General features: G+C 35.7%; 1 protein-coding gene across 3 annotated transcripts in view; it reads left to right on the forward strand.

Moving 5' to 3' along the window:
* The window catches only part of PPFIA2 (PTPRF interacting protein alpha 2), a 451,253-nt gene that overhangs the window by 287,551 nt on the left and 135,868 nt on the right, over positions 1–27,834 (forward strand). For all 3 annotated transcript variants that reach the window (XM_057741285.1, XM_057741284.1, XM_057741283.1), the window contains one exon: positions 12,273–12,389. In XM_057741285.1, the coding sequence (XP_057597268.1) occupies positions 12,273–12,389 (117 nt within the window). The remainder of the gene's footprint in view (positions 1–12,272; positions 12,390–27,834) is intronic.

The following is a 27,834-nucleotide window of genomic DNA, read 5'->3' on the forward strand; positions in this document are numbered from 1 at the left end:
TTTGTTTTTGTCATCACACTTAGATGAGACCTATCCTCCATTAAAAAACTATTGAAAGAAAACAATTTAGGTGATACAAACCAGCTCTATTTAACACTTCATGAAATGGACAGTCTCTTTTCCAAACTGCAAAATGGAATTGAATGCAAAACACTTTTATAAGATAAAGAATAAAGAACACAGAAGAGGAAAACAGGAAATATCTGAGTGGCCGGGACCACATTGTTCACCTTGTTAGGGGTGTGAAGGCCCAGAGTTGGCTTGGCATTTGGAGTTGACTAACGGGATACACTGCTTTTCTGGTGAAGCAGAGCATTTATGAGGACACAGTTACCTAAGTTACCTGAGGTCTGGTTTGCTGATGTGGGCCCCTATTGGACCTAGAAAATTATTTCAACACCTCCTAACATATTTTAAAGTGCACAGTACTGTGTGGCTAACTACAGGCCCTATGTTGTGCAGCAGATCTCTAGAACTGATTCATCTTGCATAACTGAAACCATATATCCATTGAGCAGTAACTCCAGATTATCCCCTGCCCCCAACCCCCCAAATGCTCTGGATATCTTGTCTGATCTCCGAAGCTAAGCAGGGTCCTAGCCTGGTTAGTACTCAGATCACAGACATGAATGTTAATGTGATATTTGAAAGGATTCAAATATTTGTTGATGGAAATATAGCATGTTTGGATTACTAAAACAGAATGTTCATTCTAAAACATCCCAAATTTCCTGACAGCAGATGAACCGCAGTTGAATAAACAGCTGACGGAGATGTGATTAATATTATGTAGACCTACCTTTATTAATTTAATAATCAGTGTTTGCTTGATGAATTTCAATACTACTTAGTACACATGAAATAACTAAAGAAGAAACTTTTATTCATGTCAGCATGATTCATAAAAAAATAAATATTGAGACTTTTGAAGAGAGAGACTCTTAGTCACAGAGCATACTTGTTACTCTATAAACTGATCATGTAAGGACTCATCAGACTATTCAGTTTGCTGTGACCCTCTTCTCAGCATAACTGTCTCCTTATTTTGCTTTCTTTTTTATTTGTTTGGAGGAGGAGGGATAATTACTGCAGTCAGTTGTCCCTCTGTCTTTAACTGAAGCCCTAACCGAATAAGCATATTTTGATGCTTCTGACGTTAGAGAGTAAGGGGCCTAGTGGTAGTGATTGTGGGGAGTGTAAAGAAGGAAGCCTTTGTCCTATGTCAAGAAGTACTTTACCATAATCAATATCTTTAGTAATTCCTATTTGCTTTTTCCCTTGTGAGACAAGTGTTAAAAAATAAACTGAGGCACATTAAAAATTTGTAGGCGTTTATCTGAAAAAAAAAATCAATTCAAATCAAGCGGTACCAAACCAGAAGTGATCAGGAGTGCTCCACCACAGGAGCCAGGGAAAAGCTTCAGATACAGTGCAGACGCAAAGAAGAGAAATTATTTGATTGGCTATAGCTTAAAGCCTTAACTAGCCTTAGCTCTTTGTTATTGGTTATCCTAAGTGCTTTGGTTTCATAATCTTGAGGCATTACAGGCTTAGATTTTGGCTTGCTTCTGTAGGTCGCTTTGGCATTAGAACCACCTCAATCAAATGGCCTCTTTTTTTTTAATTAAACAATTTATTTTTTAAGTAGGATTCTGCTGTCTTCTTCATGAAGGGGAGAAGTTATTAGCAATGGTATCTTCCAGGGTGATGGAGATTGCAATGTACTATTTCTGTGACATTCAAAACTTTCAACTAAATTGCTGCCGCCATTCTCAGCACTCAACACTGAATTATTGCAGTTGTTTTACACATGATGTTGTTGCACTTCTCAGTTTGTTTACCTCAGTGAATATTTTCCACCCCTCCTCATTTATTTGCTTATTTATATTTTCAACTGAGGCTTGCTTTCTTGCAGTGAAAAGTAAAATTTGTTCAGTATGTGTTTTCCTATTATTGACACTTTTGGGAAACTCTTTAGGACTTCTTTTTTGCTTTTATTCTCTGGTTTAATTCTGCTACTTTACCTCACTAATAGCTTCCTTAGCCATTTTTATTACTATTCTTTCACCTAATGCCGTTCTTAGCTGCTGATCTACTATAACAGTCAGTACTGTGCCTTAATGTCCACTAATTCTGTCCAATTTAAGTTGTTTTGTATTTTCTGAAGCCATTTATATGCTTCTAATGCAAATGCCAGCATTTGACTTTATTATCGTTTTAAACATTAGAGAACTATTTGAATAGTGGAAATAAATAAAAATAAAGAGTAACCAAGTATCAAAACAATGTAATGATCGAAATACCAATTAAATGAACAGAATAGAGATAGTTTGGTAGAGAGTTGTAGTTTATGTCAGAATTACGTGTCAATAACTATACTAAAATACAGCTATTATTGAAATTACTGTTGTTGACTATTAGAGTTAACATTGGAAACAGAGATCATAATCATTTACTGTAAAAACAAATCTGTCTAAGGAAACATTTGAGATTTTATTGTTCTTGCAACCATTGTCTTAAACTTAAGACTAATAATAACAGTTTTGAATGACAGTTACTGTTTTAAGAATGGTCTTAAAAAATCTTTAAATTATTTTAAAAGAATTTTTTCATCATTAAAAACTAAATAAGCTTAGAAGTCAGACAAGTTATCTTTATGTTTTTAGATATAAGCAAAATCAGTTCAGAGGTAAAATTTGTAAATTGCCAAATTTCATGCACTGTTTGTGTACTATATATTTCATCAGAGGGTCACCAGAAACTTACTGGTGATGTGCATTTAAATTTTAACATCCAGTTAATTCATCTAATGGGAATTGGGAAGGCTGATCATCCAAAGTGAAAGAGGTTAAAAATAAAAGAATGTAGTGCGTTTTTATTCACTCAGTGAATATTTATTGACTGCATAGAGATACTGTAGTGGTAAAAATTCAGAACAACCACCAAATTAAATACTACCAAGCTATTTGATCATTCATTAGGATAAATGGATTCATTCTTCAAATCATTAATTAAATAACTATTTTTTAAACTTGGCAAGAGGTGAATCCTCACAATACAAACCTCTGATTTCCGTATCAAGACAATTTGATTGTTCATTGGATCAGTTCCATTTCACAAGTTTTCGGTCTATCCATTCTCACTAAAAAACATTGAAAGTTAATATTACACATGAGCTAATCAAACTGCATTGGACTACAGTTGCTTTTCACTGGTTTTGATATACTTTAGTGATGCTTATAAATGTAATGTCCAAAAGCCATAGCTGGAAAGTGAAATTGCTATTGGCTTAGTGTCCTTAGTTCCATTTGAATGTGTCTCAATCTTTTTGGTTTCCCAATTAATATATAACAACACAAATCCAAACTATTGTGTCTGGAGAGTTGAGTGGTTTAAGTGTCAATTGTAAATCCCTACTGTTCTACTAGTTTCTTGTCTTTGTTTTTTGCATGTTGCAACCTCAGTGTAACCTAAGCGTGGAATTCAGCTAAATTAGAATAAGTTATCTGTATAGAAGCAAATTATGTGTTGGCGTAGTGAGACTTCTGTAAGTCTCACTCTTGGAATTGTTAATTGAGTTTGGGGTAAAAATAGATAAAAAGAATCTTTGTTAATTAGATGTGGGCACTGTCTGGAAGTTGTTGTTAAATAGGTAAAGGCAAATACGAATTTAAAAGCATCAAAATAAAGATCCCTGGAGAATTAGCGTGAGGATGTAGACATGATTTATTTTAAAAAGTAGCTGGGAAATTTTCAAGGTAAATTGAAATGCCTGTGCCTCAAAAGAGTTATAAATAAAAATGATAATGTAAACAGCATGATTTTTATTCCTAAAAATAATTGAAGGTATCTTCTGTGTATAAATTGTTTTGCCAAATCAGGGCAGGTAAATTCCCCTGCTATCAGACCACAGAACTGTAGTCCTGACCTAGATAAATATTTGGATTGTGTACGCAATGAATCATTTCATTAATTTTCAAAAGGCATTATAGTATAATGCTTAAAAACCATCCGTTTTGAAGGTGTCATACCTGGATTGGAAACCTTTCTTTGTCGTATCTTTTTCTGTATGACTTCAAGTATATTACTTATTCCCTTTATGTTAGTTTCCTTATTTGCAAATTCAAAATAATAATACCCAATTTATAAGGTTACTGGGAAGATTAAATGAAATAATGTATGTAAATTGATTTGCACATATGTGGCATATAATTGATGCTCGACATACAGCAGCTATGGTTACTGCTAGCAGTTCTTAATTAGAAATTTAATTTCTAAACTCCTATTCCTTATTTGTCTTCCATCCTTAACCAGCTTCAAGGAAACACCCTGTACGTTGACATTTTCAAAAAGATGAGGAAGAAGAAAAAAAGTGAAAATTAAATTAATTTACATTGCTTTTCTGTTTCTACTTTAAGAATTTTGTTGGCAGAAACACATTTCTAGATACCCTTGGAATTCCACTTTCCATCTAATGTCAATCTATTCTAAGTCTAAAGCATATAAACACAGTGTGTATTTCAGTGCACCTGAATCATATTACCTAGGCTACAATACACTTGTAAATTTTTTTAATATTTTAAGACACAGTGAAATTGCGTCTTACTTTATATTCATAGAATATCTCTTGTAGACTTCTTTAAGCTGCATGATCCTATTCCTATCCTGCTTTACACTTGCCTGTGCCTTCAACTTTGTCTGCCTCCTCACACTGAGAGTTGTGAATATCCTACAAGGCTATGTCAATATTTCTTGTTCGTTTCTTTCTTTATTTCCCCAGTGAGCTCTTCCACGCCCAGGGCTCCTTTTTAACCTAGAATCATGTAATATGAACTTTAGGAAAGACTTCAAGTTCATATGGTCTTTTAGGTGGATAACTTTCTTCTCCATGTATACATTCTCAAGTATTTTTCCATCCAATTTTGCAATTCCCTATAGGTCTTTTCCATTCATACAGTCTGTTGTCATTCAACACTCTATAAATATTTCTAGAGTGCTTTCTACTTGTCAGAGAGTTTACTAAAAACTGGGAATAAATAATCAGTCAGATATAGTTTCTGGTCTCAAGGCACTCAGTGTCAAAATGGGCAGTCAGAAAACTAACAGCTAATTGTGCGAAAGAGTGATAATTTGTATGGTATCAGTTATTGGAGAATGCCAAAGAATTATGTAACTTAAGTCACTGGGGTGTCACCCATCCCAAAGTGAGTGACATGTATGCTAAGACCTGAAAGACGACTGAGAGGAGCTAAAAAGGAGGAAGGTTGTGTAAGGAAAAATTCTATTCTACCTCCTGTGATTCTCCTTTACTCTCACACTACTACCACGTTCAACACTTCCAACACCAGATGTGTGGGAGTTTTTCCCTTACTAAGCAATTCACTGCAACACCAGCAGAGTGTGCTACAGTTTAACTGAATTCTGACACTATCTACCTGGAGGTAGCATCAGATCCTACAGGTTAAGGGCTCAGTCCCACAGGACCATTCCCACCCTACTTCAGATGCCAGTTGCCAAGTCCAATTTGTCATTTGTGCTTCTGACTGAGTGGGTGTAAATCAGAGATTCCCACTAACCGCTCCTTGGGTTTGACTAATTTGTTAGAGCAGCTAATAGAACCCAGGAAAACATTTACCTACGTTTGCCAGTTTATTAAAGGGTATGATAAAAGATACAGATGAACAGCCAGATGAAAAGATGCATAGACTGAGGTCTGGGAGAGTCCCGAGTTCAGGACCTTCTGTCCCTGTGGAGGTGGGGTACATCACCCTCCCAGTATGTGGATATGGAAGCTCCCTAACCCCTGTAACTTTTGGGAATTTTATGAAGGCTTCATTACATAGGCATGATCAATCATTAACTTCATTTCCAGCCCCTGTCCCTATTCTGGAGAATGATGGGTGGGGCTAAAAATTCCAAGCTTGTAATCATGGCTTGGTCCTTCTGGTGATGAGCCCCAACCAGGAGCCCACTCAGAATCCCCCATTAGAACAAAAGGTGTTCTGAGTGCTGTTGTCACTTAGGAATTTACAAGGGTTTTAGGATCTCTGTGCGTGAGCATTCCAAATGAATACAAAAACTCACAGCCAAGATGGAATTTTGGGTGTGTGTGACTGCAGGTCCTTCAGTAAGCTGGAACGCAAAGCATGAATAAGAAGATAAAGGTGATCTTCATTATTACATTATAAATGTTTACATAATGTTTAATGTACATCATATTTGACTAAGTACTTCACAGTACAAATACACTAAAATGTAGGTATTATTATCCCTCATTTTATAGCAGAGGAACATGAACTTGAGGTTAAGAAACTTGTACCAAGTCATACAACCAGTTACACCTAGAAGGGTCAGGACTCATCCAAGGCCTTTTAAGAATATTTGAGAATGCTGTGCTTCTGGGAATCACCTCCCAAATAAACTACTTGTGTGCAGTTATTTGTCTCAGAGTCTGCTCTCAAGAAACCTTGAACTTGGAAAGAAAAGATAGTATAGCTGAAAAGATGATGTAAAGAAGCAAATTTATATGAAGTGCTGAGCACAGTTTTTGGCACATTGTAAGAGCTCATTAAATGACTGTTATTTTATTGTTGTTGTCTGTTTGTTTCTTTGTTTCCTTCAAGCTTTTTGAGAGAAGGAATTTTTTTCCTCAGTGGTGCCTCATATTCAGAACAGTGATCAGTGAAAATTTGTTGAATAAATAAATAGATTTTAAACACTTGAGAAATCCCAAAATGAGGGAATATAGAGATATGAAATAGTCTCTATTATTTTCTCTAAATCGTGTTTCTCTTAAGACTCACATGTTTCTGTGTATTTCCTGACACCTGAAGTTTCCAAGATGTCAACTTTCATTTTTAGCTATCTTCTGAAGAGGACATCTTACATCATGTGAAGAACTCACTAAAACATTTTTATGAATCTCAAACTTTTGTTTTCAATAATGAATTTCATTTTCTGAAGTCTCTGCCTAGAAGGTTTTTCTCCCAGATATCCATATTGCTTCCTCCCTCTCATCTTCAGTCTATACTCAGAAATCACCTAATTCCTAATCAAACTGCACTTCATAGCGTCCCTCCCTTGCTTTAATTTTCCCTTTGCAGTTATCGCCTTTTAAAAAATGTATTCCACCTACGTTTGTTTATAGTTTCTCTCATCCAACAAGGATGAATTAAAAAATTTCTGCCTTTTCCTATTAATTTTCCTAATACCTGATACATCATCAATGAAATATCAATGAATGTTAGTGAAATAAATGAATCTCTCCAGGTCATCAAGGAAAACTGTTTTTCAAAGAAAGAGGATAGAAGAGAGTCTGTTGCAAGACATGCTAGGATCCCTGAAATAGTCTGGTAGAAAAACGGAATGGGGGCTGGGGAATTTTCTTGTCTAGAAGATTGGCCACCAAGACTACCAGTAGTCCACTGTGTGAGGTCAGAGCTTATCAGAGATTGATAAGAGCCAAAAACAACCTGACAGAGTCGAAGGTTCAAAGAAAAAAAACTTGGAAGGCTGCCTTAGAAACATAATGGGTTTGGGAGTGCCTAGAAGCAGTGATTCAGGCTGTTAGAAGTGTGATGACCTATCAGGAAACACAAAGAAGGGTCCAGACAAAGCAATAAGCCAGAGGGCAAGAATCACAGGGATACCAGAATTTTGTTGAAGTACTTTAGCTTTGTGAGTCACCTGTGGTTCTTTTATCTTCTTCCAGATACTTTTTGCCACCAGAATATTAAACACTATAGTACTAGGAACACAAAGAGCTCATGCTTTTCTGTCTACCTGAAAAGTTGCCCCTGTCTCCCTGATAAATTCGTAGTCATTTTTCCAAATTCCCACTTAGTTATTGCATATATTGTGTTGCCTTCCACATTCCCTGCTGTATTTGCAAGGACCCTTTTAGTTGCAAGTGACAGAAAACCAATCCAAACAAGTTTAAGCACAAAGGGGAAATTTGGGGCTCATTTTACTGAAATGCCAGGAATAGAGTTGATTATGGCTAAAATCAGCAGCAGAAGTAATTCATCAGGGCTCTAGCTTTTCTACCTGCCTCTCTGTGAGGAGGAACTGATGGCAAACAGCATCCTGAGCCTATACCACCAGCTCACCTTTCATAGTAGAGAGAGACTCTTCCCCCATACCTCTGCCAGAAACATCTCTCAAGGACTGTTCTGATTGCCCCAACTTAGATCGTGTGCCCACCCATTTGCCATGAGCTCTGGCCCCCCTGATTGACAGTCTCTCTAGGATTAAAGTGGGAAAGGAAAATGCCCCAGTGAAAGTGTAAGGTGTTGTCACCAAAAGGAATGTGAATGAATGCTGGGCATTTTAAAACAGACATCAACAAACACTTGACAAATCATGCTTGATCACTTAAAACAATTGTGGAAAATTCTCTTGGCCAGAGTTCCACGGGCCTTCAGTGGATTGGTTTGTGTGAAAGTGCATGCAAAATTCTGCCTACACGAGAATCTGTCCTGGGAGGGATGCATACTTTAATGAAGTACAAAGGATTCCAGGGTGGGAGGGTAGCAGTACTGGGAAAGGAAATGCTTCCTCCCCATCCTCACCCACCGTTCACTTCCCCTGACTGAACAGAGCCCAGATGCTAAGCCATGTGAAACAGTGTGACATGGTAAAAAGTATAAAGATAAGGACTTTTATTTGATTCCTTAGTTCTCTTTATCTCAGTTTCATCACTTGTTAAATGTGGATTATAAAACCTAATTTGCAGATTAAAATAGTTTAACCCAGTGCTTGGCACATAGTTGGTTTCCAGTACATTCTTGCATTTTGTAACAACTGAGTAAGCAACAGAGACTCCCCAGAAGTGATTCCTCCTACCCACCACACTATCCTATTTGTAGTAGGTCACCCTGTTTAGTAGTGAGGGATCCAGTCCTGCTTTACTATTCTAGACAAAGCATTGAGCCCTCCCTTTAGCAGCTCTGTCTGTCAGTAGAACCCAGAGAACGTTTTAAGGCTATCAGCTGCTTTTCATTCCACTTGCTTGCAGTTTGCAAACCACTTCTCAAGCCACTTACTGCATTCATTTGTCAAGCCATTTTGGGAGAATTTCCTAAAGAGGCCTGTGCTACCTTCAGCTACAGATTTCTAGTTGACCTTCTCTGCCCCTTTGAACACACAGAAGGGCGGACCCAATCCCAAAAGTTGTATTCACAGGAGAGAACCTCTCACTTTCCCTAGTGTGAAAGGAAGAATCAAGCTTATTAACACCTATAATTAAATCAGATGCTGATGCTTTGCTTTCATAACTACCCAGGTTAATTTGTTATTGAGCAAAAATAGAACAGAATATAATCATGTTAGGATGAGAGAATATAGAGGATTCTGCATCAGTTCTCCAGTTTCAAAAATCTAATTTGCAGGATTGATTTTTTAGAAAAAGTCAAGTTTACATGTTAGTGGTTGAAAGTTTGTCTTTCTTAGAATTAATTGTCATGTATATATTTTATGAAAACTGGAAGTTTGTAATTTTTTAACATAGTGGCACAACTATATTTGCGTAAGGTTTTCTATCTGAATTTGGTGTTTTGACTTTTTAAATTAAGGTCATTAATTTATCCTTTCACTGAGTCATTCAGTAAATCTTCATAGATGGCCTGCTTTATTTTAGGCACTGGCGTATTTTTAATATTTATCTAAATTACTAAACGAATGAAAGTTATTCTGTAGACTGAGAGTTAAATTTGACATTTAAATATCTTTTTAAAAAGGTCTTTCCACACTTCCAATTAAACAGTGGAAGAAAATGCATATAATTTTAAAATTTATTATTACTTTTGTCTTAACATATTAGTTAAGTCATGGATGTTTTCTTAGTGAAATGTCAGCATACAAGTCTTTAATTTTTAAAAATTCATAATAAAGTTTTATTATGTATTGATGTAATATAATATTATTGCTTTTTGCAAGAGACAAGATATAAAGAATGTAATATGAAAATGATATATCCAGGGACTATTTCTTTCTTGTGTTTGCTTTGATGTAATTCATTCCTACACTAACTAACATGAGAGGAATGTCTCTGAAGATTCTCAAGCACACTAAATCTTTATCTTATGTTATTTCTGAATAAATTAGGTTTACATGTTTTGTTTTTCCATATCCATTTATTATTTTATTCAACATTTATATTGAATCCCTGCACATACTAATGTGATGTGTTGCCTCATATGAAAATGTTGTTTTCAACAAGGTATTCCTTTGAAAATTATTTTCCCATGAGATATCATTAGGACTTCTGCTAACAAAATAAACAAGCGAAGTAAATAAAGGTATAAAATATTAGATTTTAATGAGTAAGATACACACCCAAATAAACACAGATATATTGTAAAAAGTATAATGGCTAGGTATATTTTCTCTGAGGAATATGTTTTTCAGCTGAGTTTTGAAAGCTGAGATTGTGTCAACTGTAGTCTGCGCTGGGGAAGAAGGCTTCAGACAGAAAGGTCAGCAAGTTTCTCAGTTCTGGGTGAGAAAGTGGCAGGTCTGTTTGAGGGACAGAAAGGAGTCCATTGTGGCCAAAGGATCATGTAGGGTATTATAGACCTTGTTAAGAAGTTTAAAATTATGCTAAATAAGTTGGGAAAACAGGTTCTTTAGAAAGCTAAGGAGTGACACAGTATAACTGAAGTTTAAAAGATGAATCTGACTGCTCTGTGGATAAGAGATTGTTGATGGGCAAGAATGGGAGTTGGGAACCAATTATTTGGTGACTGCAGTACTATGAGAGAGAAGAGCTCTTACAGAGCTGTTCTTTATTACGTGGTGATATGCCCTTAAGAAATGATAAGTTAGGAGTTGAATTACTGGAGGTCATATGCAGAATCACTTTTTCTCATGAACATATCATTGGCATAAGGGCAGCAGTAGCAGGCAACAGGACAAATACCCATCTCTTGATGTCTTTTGTTTATTTGATAATTATTTGTCTGTATGACATGTTGCTCTAATAATTTCAACATATGAGTTTAACATGATTCAATACGTATTGTGTACTAAATACTAAGGACATTGATTTCCCCTAGAACCAATACTGACTCAATAAAACTTGCCAAGAAATGAAAAATTTATGGTATTAATGTAATGTAAACTTTTCAAAATAATATGTATAAATAGCAAATATATTTTAAAACACCATTTTAAAAATGCTAGAATGAGATTTTCCACTCTGTATATTATTATTATTTTTTAAACAGTAACATTAATCTCCTAAGGTTTTTGTTTGTGTGTTTGTTTGTTTTATTTTTTTTTTTTGGCTGTGTCAGGTCTTTGTTGCGGCAGGTGGGATCTTTGTTATGGTGCGTGGGCATGCAGGTTTTCTCTTCTCTAGTGTGGCCCACAGGCTCCAAAGTGCGTGGGCTCTGTAGTTTGCAGCACACAGGCTCTCTAGTTGAGGTGTGTGGGCTTAGTAGTTGTGGCGGGTGGGCTTAGTTGGCATGTGGGATCCTAGTTCCTTGACCAGGGATTGAACCCGCAACCCCTGCATTTCATGACGGATTCTTTACCGCTAAACCACCAGGCAAATCCCATCCACTCTGTATGTTATTAAGATCAATTAAACTACAACTATCTGAGAATCTGTTTCTTAGTTCAAAGTATCGTGTGTATAAAACTGAGCTAAAATTTTGCAAGAATTCATTGCTTTCTGAGAATTTTTTTTTGTACATTAACTATATTTGGACTAGAAGTGCTAGGATAATGGCCATTAAAATAATGACAGTGAGACCAGTTTAATTCTAAGTGCTCATGATAGTGGCACAAAATTAAGACCAGCTTATTTATTTGCTTGTTTTAAAATTACAGATGTGCTGTCTCTTAGGGAAGATGAATGTGCTCATAGTCTTTAGTCAGCAATCTTTTCATTTATGTTTCTTTTATACTTAAAAAATTCACACTAATACAAATTGTATTACATTTCATAAGTTAAAAAGTAATTTCTGAATTAATAACATATGGATCATGCCACTGATTTAGAAACATTTCAAACTACATAGATACATTTTCCAACTAGAAAATATATTCTTAAGTAAATTTCACATTCCTATAAATATTATAAATATTATTAAGAATGCTAACCTAAATTTTAGAAATATTTTTGAAATAATGTGAGTAAAATTTAATGTTGATTTTCTGATTATTTTTGCTTGTATTCATTAATTCTTAGCCACATTCAAGTAAACTCAGTTTTTTTGTACTTCATGCTCTATTTTAGATTTTAAAGGCAGAGTGCTTTTATTTTGCAGATTGTTGCCTTGCGTGAACAAAATGTTCATATACAAAGAAAAATGGCATCAAGTGAGGGATCCACAGAATCAGAACACCTTGAAGGGCTGGAACCTGGCCAGAAGGTCCATGAAAAGGTATGACACGTATGACATGCTCTTACATGGAAACATTTACTTGCTATATCACTTGGCAGGAATATGAAATATTCTTGTAATTCATGCAATAAAAGTTACTGTGTTTTGACTTGGTCAAAAGTTCATTATGATTTCCCTTATCATTAATTGCTCCTAATTTGATTCTCTCAAAAATAGTATATGTGTGGGTTTATGCTCATATATATATATTTGAATTTCTCATTACTTGCTATTAACTTGATTCTCTTAGAAAGAATTTAATTACATATCTGATTGAACACATCTATAATTGAATAAATATATCTACATAGATAAATTAATAATTTATATCCAGGGCTGTTTAAAGTACAGTAATAGTAATTTTGATTTATGAGTGGTATTATGTACAACTGGTGACTAATCTGTGGCTTATCACTGCAAAAAGTTTTTTGTAATATCTTATTTGACTTACTATTTTCCATGTGTTTGATAAGACCCCAGCAGTACTCCAGTTAATGAGAAATTATGTAAAAAGATATCTGAAGTCATTTGATTTTTACTATTTTTAAATAGAAGGAATTGAGTTTCCTTTTGGGTGGGGCATAGACCCAGGCCAAGGAAACCAACAGTCTGTTTGGCCCTCTTCTGTGCTGAACCACTTGTTCCCAGCATAAGGGAAAGAAGGTCAGTTGCTGGTAGGTCTGGAATCAGATTAAGATTACATAGGTACATGTTTCTTTTTGGATTACGGTTTTCTCTGGGTATATGCCCAGTAGTGGGATTGCTGGGTCATATGGTAGTTCCGTTTTTAGTGTTTTCAGGAACCTCCAAACTGTTTTCCATAGTGGCTGTACCAACTTACCATAATGTTCATTGCAGCACTATTTCCAATAGCCAGGACATGGAAGCATCCTAAATGCCCATCAACAGATGAATGGATAAAGAAGATGTGGCACATATATACAATGGAATATTACTCAGCCATAAAAAGGAATGAAATTGAGTTATTTGTAATGAGGTGGATAGACCTAGAGACTGTCATACAGAGCGAAGTAAGCCAGAAAGAGAAAAACAAATACCATATGCTAACTCATATATATGGGATATAAAAAAATGGTACTGATGAACCCAGTGACAGGGCAAGAATAAAGATGCAGATATAGAGAATGGACTTGAGGACACTGGGTTGGGAGGGGGTGAAGAGGAAGCTGGGATGAAGTGAGAGGGAAGCACTGACATATATACACTACCAAATGTAAAATAAATAGCTAGAAGGAAGTTGCTTCATAACATAGGGAGATAAACTCGATGATGGGTGATGACTTAGAGGACCAGGATAGGAAGGGTGGGAGGGAGTTGCAGGGGGAAGGGGATATGGTGATATATGTATAAATACAGCTGATTCACTTTGGTGTACAGCAAAAACTGGTACAAGAGTGTAAAGCAATTATATTCCAATAAAGAGCTTAAAAAAAAAAAAGATTACATAGGCATTTGCACATCCTGTGCATGAGGCTTAGACCATCTCCTGGATATTTGCAAGTTATAGCTTTGGATGCTTGAGCTCCTTAATCATCAAGACCTCATGAATCAGGTAGCCAAATTGGTGTCATTGTGAATATCAAGAGGTTTTCAAACATAGAGATTAAGAAGCAAGTGACTGGACCACAAAACAAATAGCACTAGACTTCTTATAAAATAAACTGAACACGTCCTCATTTATCCAGTTGAAACAAATGGAGGGACTTCTTATGCTTCCTTTTTCGAGTGTAAAAGCAAAAGTAGCCAAGTGAACCAGACTAATTTCCTGAGACTGCCAGCAATTCTGGTGGCTGAGAAACAAACAACTGTTCATTAAAGGCTTTGCTATTTTAGACTTTATCCATGTAATTTATAGAAATCTTAAATTAGGTATTAAATATAAGCTACAATCTGACAGATTTCATGAGCTATATTTCAAATTTGAATAAAACTTATTTCTCTTTTCTTCCGATAAATAAACTGACGTTAATTCAGTAAATAAACCACCAAGCTCTTCAGAATAAGGCACATGCACACAATCCTCAATTTAGGAAACTAGCATGTCATTTTACTATTACTGTTTCATTTTAATTATGTCAGCAGTAATACAGTACTATACCTTTCCTCACAGAATTACAGAATCACATTGGGTTGAGTATGAAAATGGACTTTATGGTCATCTAGTCTTTTTTTTAGAAGTCTTCAAAATGTAATGATGCATATTATGCTAATCCAAACTAAGATTAAAGAAAAATCCTTTCAAAGGCATAAAGAGCTTAAGGTCTTATCTACTCACTAACAAACCATTTGGTGCTTAAAGCATTCCTCTAGTGCTTCTGGGGAGTGGGGTACTCATATGTGTAGTCTTTTTCAAATTTTATTTTTTCATATATAATTCCTAAATATTTAGGCATTATAGACTGTAAGACAATTCGTGTCAGATTAATTTTCAGAAACTGCTTACAGAATCAGGATGAGGACCTATGAATAAATGATGTTTGTCTCTGTTGGACTCAACAGACAGTGGTGTATACGTGGAGGGTTCTGAGTGTTTGAAGACCCAAAGTGCTGTCTTTAACTTTCTTTGCCTCCCAGTTCTGGGTGAAGGCATTTCAGCCAGTGTGGAAGAGAAATTCTGTGCCATTGCTAACTCACCCACTCTTTTTTATTAATGTAACTAAGATTTTTAAACATTGTAATTATCAGAATTCTTTTTTTTAATTTCCCAGAATTGTGGGAAGAGTGATTTCCAAATGCTTTGAAATAATGACATACTAGTATTTTTAAAAATACCATGCCCCATCCTGAAATGTAATCCTAAAATATGTCATATTTTTTTAATTTTAAAAATAAACTGTGCTTTAATTCATATTACTCCTGAGGTGATTCAAGAAAGTACTTTAAAAGTTTTATTTATATCATATTTCTTTGCCTGACATTTCCTTTGTTTCCAACTTTATTGAGATGTAATTGACATATAAGATTATGTAAGTTTCAGGTGTGCAATGTGATGATTTGGTATACAGATTGTGTAAATTTAAGGTATACAATGTGATGATTTTGTATAAGTATATATTGTAAAATGATTACCATGATAACATTAGTTCACACATTCATCACCGTGGGTGTGTGTGTGTCTGTGTGTGTGTGTGTGTGTGTGTATGTGAGTGTGGTAAGAACATTTAAGATTTACTTTTTTAACAACTTTCCAGTATACAGTATTAACTATAGTCATCGTGCTGTACATTAGATCCCCAGAGCTTATTCATCTTCTAACTGCTGACATTTTTTGATAAAAGATGAAATAATATCCTAATTATTATTTTATTATCCTTATACAAATACTGCTAAATTATACACATGAACATTATAAAACATCTTTTCAAAATTATCCCCTTTAACAGGATAAAAGTATGTTAATACCATTGAATAACAAGTGTTACAGGATTGTAATTTACATCCTAACACAGTTTTTCATTAGAAGTGTTTAAAAGGTGTATTAAAACAAAGGAAAAGAGAATATTGTTTCGGGAGTGTCTATGTAATGCAGATTATCAGTGTAGGATGACTATAGTATTAGTGTATAAATTGCAAAGTGGTTGTGGGCGAGGAAAACACAAAACTATTGTTAGATACTACAGAACTGTCAGAAAGCGACTTGCAAATCCTAGTCACAAGGATTGCCCTTTGTTTAGGGCAGTAAAGTTACTTAAATTACATAGTCAGTGTGGGCTATTAGCCTACAGGAGATGTTTTACGTCAGTGGCTTGAAACCTCTGTTGACAAAATAGTTGATAAAAATAGTCTCATGAAAGCACACTCTGAAACAGGCCTCTTACTCATAGAAAAGTTGTGTAATTATTACCAACATTTTAAAAACAAAAAGGAAAAGGAAAACTAAGCTTAACTGAAACAAGTTTGTTTCTGTGTGCCATATATTTAATCGGGTGTTCCAGAAGAACATAATTATCTATGGAGTAATAAAAAATTTTCAGAACACTGAATTTTACCTCATTAAAAGTTCAGGACTAGGATCCATAACTTTCTTCTTGTGGCTTTCTAGAGTGGCATTAACTTGTGAAAAAAATTTTAATAAACACGCTGCTCTAGTCAAAGAGATAGTAAGGCTGCTGGCTCACATTCTCTACCCCCAATCACTTTCTCCAGCTGCAGATGTTTGCTGAGGGTGTGCGTAAGTAGAATGTGAGACAGCGGTTGAGATTCAGAAGACACAGCCCATGTAAAACTTGCAGGAGTGAAAATAATCCGGAGTGAAAATAATCTGCCCATATTAGCATTGCAAAATGTGATGAATAAAGTGGGGTCAAAGTGATACTAGGGTTTAAAGGAGAGATACATTAATTGTCATAGGAGGTGTCAGAGAGGCAGTGTTTGAAGTCAGTAGCCCTGAATTCAAATCGCATCTCTGCCAATAACTAGCTGGGTGTCCTTTCTCTGTAACCTCCCTGAGTATGAGTTACAGGTAAATAGTCACGCCTAACCTATAGCTTCGTTGTAAAGAACAGAAACACTGATTATGAAAGACAGAATTCTTGACACACTGATTATAAGCAATAACCAGTGTGGTTATAATATTTATTAATACTGTGTTCTCATGGTCATTCATTTTTCAATAAATATTTAGTGATGACTGTATTGAAGTGCTGGGAAATTGGTCCTGTTCTGGGTGGTTGGGACCCTAATGAACGGGGCAGATGAGGACACAGACAATAAGCGCATACACGTAAGGAAGGGAGAGAGTCATACAGGGAGTGAATGTGATCAAGGGGCAAGTGCCAGGTGGGTGGGGAAGATGTTAAGTAGACGTGGCACTGAAGGGCTTTTCAGGAGCTGCAGTTTGAACTGGGACCTGAAAGAGTACAAGAAGTCAATGAAAAAGCTTAAAGAGTTTTTGAAACGAAGGAAACACTAAGTGCAAATGCACCGGCAGTGGGAAACAGCCTCTTGGGCACATTCTTGGGAAGAAAGGATGGCTGGGTAACTGTAGTCTGGTTGTCAGAAGAGGGAGAAGCAAGAGACAGGGCACATAGGGACACTGAGCAGGGGCCAGATTATTTAAGTTCTTGTAGGCTGTGGTAAGGAGTCCAATTTTATTTTCAGAGCAATGGGAAAGCATAGAAGTGTTTGTTTTTAATTTATTTATTTATTGGCTGTGTTGGGTCTTCATTGCTGCACAAGGGCTTTCTCTAGTTGCAGCAAGCAGGGGCTACTCTTCGTTGTGGTGTGCAGGCTCCTCATTGCGGTGGTTTCTCTTGTTGCAGAGCACGGGCTCTAGGTGCATGGGCTTCAGTAGATGTGGCACATAGGCTCAATAGTTGTGGCCCGTGGGCTCTAGAGTGCAGGCTCAGTAGTTGTCACACACAGGCTTAGTTGCTCTGAAGCATGTGGAATCCTCCTGGAGCAGGGCTTGAACCCGTGTGCCCTGCATTGGCAGGCGGATTCTTAACCACTGCAACATCTAGGAAGTCCCTAGAAGTGTTTTAAACATGAAAGCATCTTGATTAGATACTTTTAAAAAAATCATTTGCACTACAATTTTATGTCCATTTATCATTTTTTCACATATAAGACAACTGAAACAGTTAGAGATTTTTTTTTCCTTTTCTTAATTTTACAGACTTAAGGCCTACTTAGAAAGATTAAATGACTTATTTGTCTAGAGCGAGACGAGAACCCTGATCTCCTCACCTCCTTTGTGCTCTCACGTTCCTTCATACCAGAATGCTTTCTCTGTTATTATTGATTTTTGAAAATGCATTCTAATCCAACCTTGTTTTTTTTCTGATCTTTTAGTCTTTCATAATTATACATATTTATTTGTCTAGAGTTGATTATTTTGTTCTATTTGAGTATGCTTTTTAAAAAACCTCTTTAATTTTTTTCTGAGATACCTCCATTTTTCTTTTTCCCCTGAACAGATGCTCCGAGGCAGTGGCATTTAAAATTTTTGACTACTATGAGTATGTCTTTTAAACCTGGGCAAGAGGGGCCCACAATTTAGCAGGTCTTGCTCCAGCCCTCTGTGCCCCTCTCTAAAGATGACCAGTCCATGGGACCAGGGGAAATTGCACAGGTGTGAGCCACACCAGCACCCCTTCTTGACCACATGCCAAGTTCCTGGCAGCCCAGAGTTTCTGACCAAACAGACCTTAGCTTCCAGGGCCTTTATGAGCTTGTTCTTAGGAGCAACACCTGCCCACACGCCAGTGCACCCATCCTGGACCTAAGAAGAGGCCAAAGGATACCTGTTTTTTGGGTCACACAGAGTTTGAAAGTGCTGGCTGAGGTGTCCACATATACACAGGTAAAACAGACCAGTATTCTGAAAGGAGCTGAGCCTGGGAAGGGAAGGAGAGCAGGCTACCGACCAGGGGTATATCTGGGTAACTAAGTTCTGGTGTGGAACTTCAAGGAGTCTGAGAATTATTCATTAGAATTTGGCCTAAAAGCCAGTGTGAAGATATTATTTCAAGGAAGATGGTGGGGCATAATTTATTTGACAGTTGTTAGCTTGATTTATAATTGTTACATATTTGGGTTTATGGCATATAGGCGTCTCTTTGTTCTTTTGCCTTGGGCTCCACAAACACTAAGGACCCAGCTGTCTGCTACCCACCATAAGACATATGATTTAGTTGCAACATTTTACTATGCACGTATATGTGCATATATATGTGTGCCTCTGTGTGCATGTGTGTGTAAAACTGAAACTGAAGGTTCACAAAAGAATAGTTACACTTCACTACACGCAATGCATTTTGATATTTTTTGTTCATTAGTGACTGAGTAATTACTGTAGTTCTTCCAGAGCTAAGGGTGGAGTGGGTGGCTCACCTTTCCAGTGATGACACAACACATCCTTAGCACGTCATGGGAGGTCCTTTCCAAACTGGCTGGCCTGTTCTCACCTCTCAAGCGTCTCTGCCTGTCACCCCACCTTGAACTTAGGTGCTCTGTGGCTTCCCTTTTCAAAAGTCTTGCCCTTGTTATTCTCTCCTCTTAGAATCTGATATGAATTCGTGACTGTTCTTCAAATCAATAAAATGCAACATAACAACTGGGCAACAGTACTATGTAAATGTGCACGCTGAATAAAAATAAAATCAGAAATAGATTTTTGTTTGCATTTTTTTCAGTTCTTTAATTTCTGCCAGATAGGCAGAAGCGCTTTGGCCAAAAACACATAAAACAAAATGAAGAATTGGTGGCAAGAATAATTCTCAGGTCAGAAAACCTAGTAATTAAGCATCTAATGGTTGCATCCTGTGCATAAAGGACAGTGAGCTGATGTTTTATAAAAGATGAAATATGGGTTGTGCCTTTACCAAAATTAAGGATTTTGTGGATTTTTAGCAATACAAGGTTGTTTTAGACAGAACTGCCAATGACAAAAACGGGCACTTAGAAAAAGTGAATCTAACTCTGTGGGCAATATGCACCTCAGTGATGACGACAGGTCTTTATTTCCTCTTGTTGTTGTGCCATGTTATGAAGCAGCAGAATACACAGATTCTACATAATCTCACACAGACCTGTTAGCTGCGGGTTTAAATGTTTGGCTTATGAATATACCACATATCTATTTAAAAATACTATAAAACACCATTTATCACAAATGCTATTCTTTTAAAGATCTCTGCTATGTTCCAGCTGAAAGCCCTTATTCATAGGGGTGTCTCCAGTTATTCATTGTGTTTGCCCATTTTTATGTGCCTTCTTCGCTCTGTGTCAGCTACTGCCAGTAACTGTTCATCCAGATATTCAGTTCTTTGTTCATTGTGGCTTATTTTATGCGTTATTGACTAACACCCAATTTCTTCTCTGTATCAAAGATAATTATCATTTGAATTTTTTACATCTGAATAGCCCTAACAGAATATTTTCTTCTGTGCGTTGATCCCATATATAGTGATCTAATTCCTCATAATGACATAATAATAAAGTTTATACTTCTCTATTATTCATCAATTGAATTTTCAAGCAGTGAAACCAAACAGTAGGATCAGGTTTATGAATTTGCCATTTTGGGATTGGCACACCTCCCAGGACAGAGAAGGTCCAAGTACAGCCCTCGATACATAAGGCTGGAGTGGCCTAGAGGACTATGATTGGCTAGAAAAGGGCTCCGAAGAGGCAGGTTTGGCTGTTTCATGGTTTATCCATATGGACAGGAAGTTAGCCCCTATCAATTTTATAGGAGCTGAGTTGGAGAGGAAGATTATGACTAAAAGTCATCTTTTATATGCCATGGCAAAAATAAGAAGGAGAAATCTTATTATGTTGTGTGGGAACTTACTAAGTTGAAAACAAATCTGTCTCTGTATTTTTATGCTTTCACTATACTTTTAATAGATGGGAAGTGAAAGTGAAATTGACCCCTCTATCTTTAATAACAGATTTAGTATCATTAATATTATTAGCCCAGATTTGAGGGAAGCAGAAAAAACACATCTTTGCTGAAGTAGGATAGTTTCAGACTTTAAAAGGCTGACTGAGTCACAAGAGTTTGACAGAAAGTTTGTTCATTTATTTCTGTCCTGTTGGCATAATTTGAGTATCCAGTTTGTGCCAAGGACTCTGCTTTCTTATAGGGAAATAGAGAAGAACAAGTACTTTTCCTTCCCTCTGCTTTGCTTTGTCTGATCTTTAAGCCAATCCAGGAGAATTTTTAAGTCTGTCATTCAGGTGTTCTGCAGTTGGCCTAATTTTATTTTTCACTTTGGTAGAGTTTATCCATCCTAACATTTCTCATGAAGCGCTAGTTTCCCCCAGAAATTCAGTGGCTGTTTTAGAGAACCCACTCCCCTCCCAAAAATTTTCTCAGGACAAGAATATTAATATATATTATGCTATACAATTTTGAACTGTTATCTTTGCTGTAGTATTTATTAAAATTTATTAAAATTGCCCAAGGGAGAACATAGTATGCACTGTTTCCTAAACTTGTATAACCAGAAATTCCCTTTATCTGCAGGAGAATTGCACAATGCCAAGATGAGTATTCTGAAAAATATTCCTTAATGCTAGCTCTGGCCTTTTAAAAATACGCAGGCTGTTCTTCAAAGCTGTCTGTAAACCTCATTAACAAAAGGGCTACACGCCAGTGAGAACAAGATAAATAACTTGCATAAAGCCCTTTACAGTTTCCAAAAGTACTTTCACACAGTTGTTTTTATTTGATCGCTGAATAACCCTGTGACGTTTGTAGAGCAAAGATTACTGGCTCACAGTCACATAGCTCGTGAGCCGGGTGAGCCGAAGTAAAGAGTGTGACAAGTATGCAAATATTAAAAGTGAACATGGATGGAAAAAGGTAGTATATAAACTCCCTGATTTCACGGATTTCAAAATGTGGGAGTATTTACTTTCAGCAAGGTCTTAAATCTGTCCAGGTGTATAAAAGCATGAAAGGGCTTATTAGACTGAGCATGAATCTTTAAAAAATTTTAAAAAAAACCAAAACCTTAGACAAAGAAAACTTTGTTACACCCGTGTTGATGTCTCTACAATCATCTGGTCAAGTGTACTTCTCCAGGAATTCTTACTGTGCTTCTCCTTTGTCATCAGTTTCTTTCTTCATTCATCCCATTCCTATAACGTACAAAGTTCTTCCAACGTAAAAGAAACTCTCTTTTGGTCTTACTTATACCATCAGCTATCGCTCTGTTTTCTACTCCCCTGTGCAGCAAAGCTCTTCAAAAGGGTCGTCTACTCATGGTCCCCAATTGCCTTGTGTGTAAACCTATTCCAGGAAGGTCTTTGCTCCACCACTCCACAGAAGCCTCTCCTGTTACCATCATCACTAATTTTATATTGCTAAATACAATGGCCAGTTTTCAGCCCTTCTTGAGTTGATTTCATAGTTGTTCACCTTTATTTTTTTTTTAATTAGGTTCACCTTTATTTTTCACTTGCAGTACAGGAAACTGCACTGTTTTTCGCTTTCCTCACCAGTGATTCTGTCGCAGTCTCCTTTCTTGGATCATATTCTTCTTCCTGACTTCTTTTTCTTTTTAATCATCGAGATATTTACTTTATGTCCAGTGAGAATTACCTTAAATTTGCTTTAAACTACTATCCCTATCCAATGGAAACGCCTATATAATTTCCAAGATTTTTTCAAATTCCAGAAAGTTTATATTCTTATGGTCAGAACTTGCTCTAATATTTATTTGTTTGTTTATTAAAGTGTAGTTGATTTACAATATTATATTAGTTTCAGGTGTACAACGTAGTAGTTCAGTATTTTTATAGATTATACTCCATTTAGAGTTACTATAAAATATTAGCTATGTTGCCTGTTTTCTCCTTGAATTCTTAATGTTGGGGTGACCCAGGGCTCGGTCCTCCATCTTTTCTCTCAGTGATTTCAATTAGCCTCATAGCCTTACATGCTGTCCATACACTAATGACTTACAGGTCTTTACCTGTAGCTCAGACTCTACAATCAAGCATGTATATCCAACTGCCTATTGAACATCTATCTCCACTTGTATATCTAACAGGCATTGAACCTTAAAATGTCAAAAACCTTACCTTTCGATATTCCCTTCCAAAACTCCCTGCGTTTTCTCCATATCAGATAATGGAAATATTACCTTTTCAGTTACTCAATCTAAAGAATTTGGAGTTATCCTCAAGTTCTTCCTATGACTCACACCCCACATCAAACTGTGAATAAATTCTCTTTGCCCTAGTTTCAAAATATATCCAGATAGTGCTCTAAACAACTACCATCTCTCACCTGGAGTATTGTAATCACCTGCTTTCAGGTCTCTCTGCTTCTCTCATGGGCCCTTATTGTCTGTTTTTAACGTGGCATGAATCAGAGTGATGTTCTAAAACATAAATCTGAACATGTCAGTCATAGGCTCAGAACTCTGCAAATATTTCCCATTTACACACGGCTCTACATGATTTGACTTTTCTCATCTTCTGATTTCATCTCCACCTTCACCCCAGCCACGCTGGCCTCCTGTTGACCTCTGACTTGCTCCTCCTTCTGTCTATAGTGCCCTTCTTCCAGATGTCTCCATGGCTATCTCCCTCACTTCCATCAAGCCTTTGTTCAAATGTCATTAATATATTCTAATATTCTAATACAGAGTATAATTCATTTATTTATAACATCTATAATTTATAGGCTGTCAGCCCAGCTAAGAATAAATCTATGAGGGTTAAAATCTGCTTATTCCTGATGAGACTTAGGTGCCTAAAGCAGCTTGTGACACATGGTAAGTTCTTAATAAGAATATGTTAAATACATAAATACCATACTAATTTAACTATTATAACTTTAAATCTTGATTCTTAGAGTTTAATTATAATATCAGCTTTTGAACTCCCATTTTAAAACCCTATTGATATTTTCATTGAAATTGACTAAATAAATTAATTTAGGGAGAATAGTCACCTCTATGATATTTTGTCTTGCCATCTGTAATATGGGTTAAGTCTCCATTTGTTTGTATATTGTTTTATGTTCTTCAAGAAAATTTTTTAATTTTTCACACAGAGGTATTGCAGATTGTTAGATTTTATTTCTTATATATTGACTCAATACAGTGTTGAATAGCATGGGTCAGAATGGTATGCTTGACTTCATAGTCTTCAAGGTATCACTTGAAAATCGAAAATCGGCGGCCCCTCAAAATCAAATGCCATCCATGTACTATTGCAATAATCCACTGACACACAAGCTAGATGAAACCATTCCATACCAATCACTGGCCTGGTTTTGAAGTTCCACTAGCAGTAGTGTCATTCCCTAACAGAGGAGTTCTTCAGAGAGGTTTTCCATTCTCCAAGTTATACCAGACTGAGGCTAGTTTCACACTTAAGTTCCGAAATGCATCAAGATGACTGAGCCAGGAAGGTTTTTCCAGACTCGGCCACACACCAAGCTGAAACCTGCTGACACTGGAGAGTGGACTCAGGTCTCGGTCCATACTCTTACTTTCCTCATGGTAGTTTCTTCTTGTGAACTCTTGGAGACCTCTTTGATCCCATCAATTGTCTTAGTCTGTAAGAGAATTTGGAATAACATAGAACTTCACAATTAAACAGAGAGCAATTGACAGTCTCGTTTTTCCCTCTCCCTCTGGAGGCTTCATGGTAATTATACAAATTTCCCCACCCCCCCATCAAGACACAGCGGAAGAAATAATTTATCAAGGCTCCACTAAATATTCTTCCTCTGGGACAGGGGTGTATATTTTTCTTATATTTACAGCTGGAAAGATCCTCTTCAGTGTTACTTCTTTATTCTATGGCTGAACAAAGAAACATTTGAAGACCTTCAATTGAAAACAAAAATAAAAAACAAAAATAAACAAAAAAACTCCTCATGCACACTTCATCTCTTTATATGTTTCTAATTATATAGATTATTTAAGAATTTTACACATGAATGTTTTTCCACAATAATTCCATATTTTTATTTCATGTTGTAACATGGTAAATAGCTACTTTCTACATTTATGAGCATTATTAACTTTGATCATGGGAACATTGACTAGAAGTTTCTCATGTTTTATTTAGATTTAAGATTTATTTAGATTTGACACCATAAAAATGAAGTATATTTCTCTTAAGCCACATACATCAGATAGCGAATGATTTGTATTCTAGTTTAAACATTATGAGAACTTCAGAATAACAGATTGCTCAGATGAAAAGATTCTTAAATTTGGTGGAAGTTAAAAAATGGCTTAGAATTTCTGTAAAAATAAAATCTGTTTTAATACTTATTAACTAAAAACTGTTGATCACATTAACCTAAGAACCGATAAGCAAAGGTCTATTGCTAGATATTTTAATTAAATAAAATTATCAGGATTTTACTGTATCATAATGAGTTTGCAGATCTTAATGTTGAACAATAAAATTATTAATGGATAAATAACTAATAAGAAATCATCTGGTCTAGAAATCTTCCAAGCAGGGAAATATTTAGCTGATTCTAATAGAGGTTTGCTTCTTCTCACCTTTCAGAAATAAGAGAGAAGTTCAAGTCGTTCATCTGAAATATTACATTAAAAAATAATTAGTTGATAGTATGGTCTATTATCCTTCGGTCTAATATCACATCATTTATTACATTTATTTCACCAATACTTTTATTATTTTATTACTTTGAAGTTTTTCCTCTTTATGCAAGACAGTTTTTTAGGTTTGATGAATAAATTAGATACAGTTATTAGTAAAGTAACTGGAGAATATAGATCTGTTGTTCTTAACCTCAACTAAACTTTGCAATTACTTAGGGAGATTTAAAAACAATTATGTGTCTGGATCCCACCCTTGGATATGGTCTAGAGTGGTTTCCATTCTATATTTTTATTCAGTTCTTCCAAGGATTCTAATGTGTTGTCAAGGCTGAGAATAACCGATGTGGAATCTAAATATTAGTTCTGCTTTGTTCTAAGCTCTAGGTTTGCAGGGATTGTAAATAGATAATTTATATATAATGAAACAGATTTAAGGAGTCAGTGTGGAATTAGAAGTAACAGCTGTAAATTCTGTGCTGGAGAATTTCAAATCAAAGACAAAATGTTTTTATTTGTTGGACAAGATTTGAAATCTGAGATCAAGTCTGATTTTTAAGAGCTGAAAAGCAATATGAATATTAATGAAAACAGTATAGGCAGACTAAGATGCCCAAAAGCCATAGCCTTGAAGCGTTAGGAATCCCCACTGCTTAAATGCTGTCTGGTCCTCATGAATTTTGTTAATTTGTTCCTTTATTTGGTTTATTCTTTTTTCCAATGTTATGTTGCACGTAAGCAGGAATCTTCATGTTCTGAGCACCCAGACTAGTGTCTAGCATATGGTAGAACCTAAACAGATAGAGCTTTGGTGATTGAATGAATGAATAAATGAAACAAGTAGATTTAATGAATGGATAAATGAAATGATAAATGAACAAAAGAGAATGAACAAAAAAAGAAAGAGAAAACTGGCAAAAGAAGAAAGAAAGGAGAGAGGGAGATAGACGATAGAAAGTACAGACTCCTAAGAGTATGAAACTGGAATGCCTTCATTCAAATCTTAATCTTATGACTTTTTAGTAGTGTGACCTTCAGCAAAATACTTATACTCTGTGCTTCAATTTGCTTCTCTGTATCCAACAGGTGGTTAAAGGGATTAAAGAGTTTATGCACGTAATGCATGTGGAACAGTACCTGACACACAGTCAGAACTTAATAATGTTAGGGGAATGGAGTAATTGCTACAAATGAAAGCTTAGAGCCAGAAAAATTTTTAGCTATAAGTTCTTAGGTAAGTACTCAGTAAGTGTTAGCTATTATTATAATTTGTCATTATTCTAATGAAAGATACAGTCTTACATGGGGATTTAGAGGCAAATCCAAATTTGAGAATTTGAATTAAAATGAGGAGTACAGCAATCTCTTGAAATAAAAGGAAATGTTTGCTAGGGTATCAAATTGACCGAAGTCTTCCAAGCCCCTTCTTGGGTCAATGCCTGGTCTCAGATTTGCTCATATAGTCCACATACAGACTTCATTATCGGCCTATGGAATCCCTGACTGGTTCCATCTTTCATTCTGTTATGTATATTTCTTTCACCCTAATACATTGCTGACTCACATGAAATGTACAATGAACTATCAGCTCTAATTTTTGTTTCTTATTATTTTCATGCCTAGGAACACTTCCTCTTTCTGGATTTGGGTTTTTTTTTTTTTTTCTTTATTCTTTGTTCTACATTTCTTTAGTACTACATTTCACTTTTCCGCACAGAATGAAATATATGTTATGACTTTCCTGTTTTAAGGATTTCTTCAAATCCTCTAAAGAATTACTGGTGCTGGATACATATGTTAATGATTGCAAATCTTAGTGTGACTTCTTTGACCAGACAATCAATAATTCATCTCTAACCATAAAATTTCATAGAACTATTTTAAAAAATGAAATGGAACTGCTCATTGTTTACCCCTTAAATGCTGATTAATTTTAAGAATATCTGTGCCTCTAATATCTGAATTAATAGTAAGATAAACTCCTAATTTCCACTCTTTGGCATCTTTTTCTATTTTCTCTAGAAAGATTAATAAACCATGAGAGTAAAATGCATAAAAGAAAAAAGAGCTTTTTGAAATCATTCGGAGAAAAAGACTAATGGTTTAGTCGTGAGAAACATAGGGAGGTGTCAAAAATGTACAAGTCAAGTTCAGAAAAATGTTCATAATAAAGTTTAAATTATCAGCTGCCATAGCAACTATAGTTAACAATACTGTATTGTGTATTTGAAAGTTGCTAAGAGAGTAGATCTTAAAAATTCTCACTACAAAATAAAAAGGGTAACCATGTGAGGTGATGGACGTGTTAACTGACCTTACTGTGGTGATCATTTCACAATATATATGTACATCAAATCATCATATTATACACCTTAAAC

The sequence above is a fragment of the Hippopotamus amphibius genome, chromosome 7, assembly GCF_030028045.1.
Source record: "Hippopotamus amphibius kiboko isolate mHipAmp2 chromosome 7, mHipAmp2.hap2, whole genome shotgun sequence".
Lineage (NCBI taxonomy): Eukaryota > Metazoa > Chordata > Mammalia > Artiodactyla > Hippopotamidae > Hippopotamus > Hippopotamus amphibius.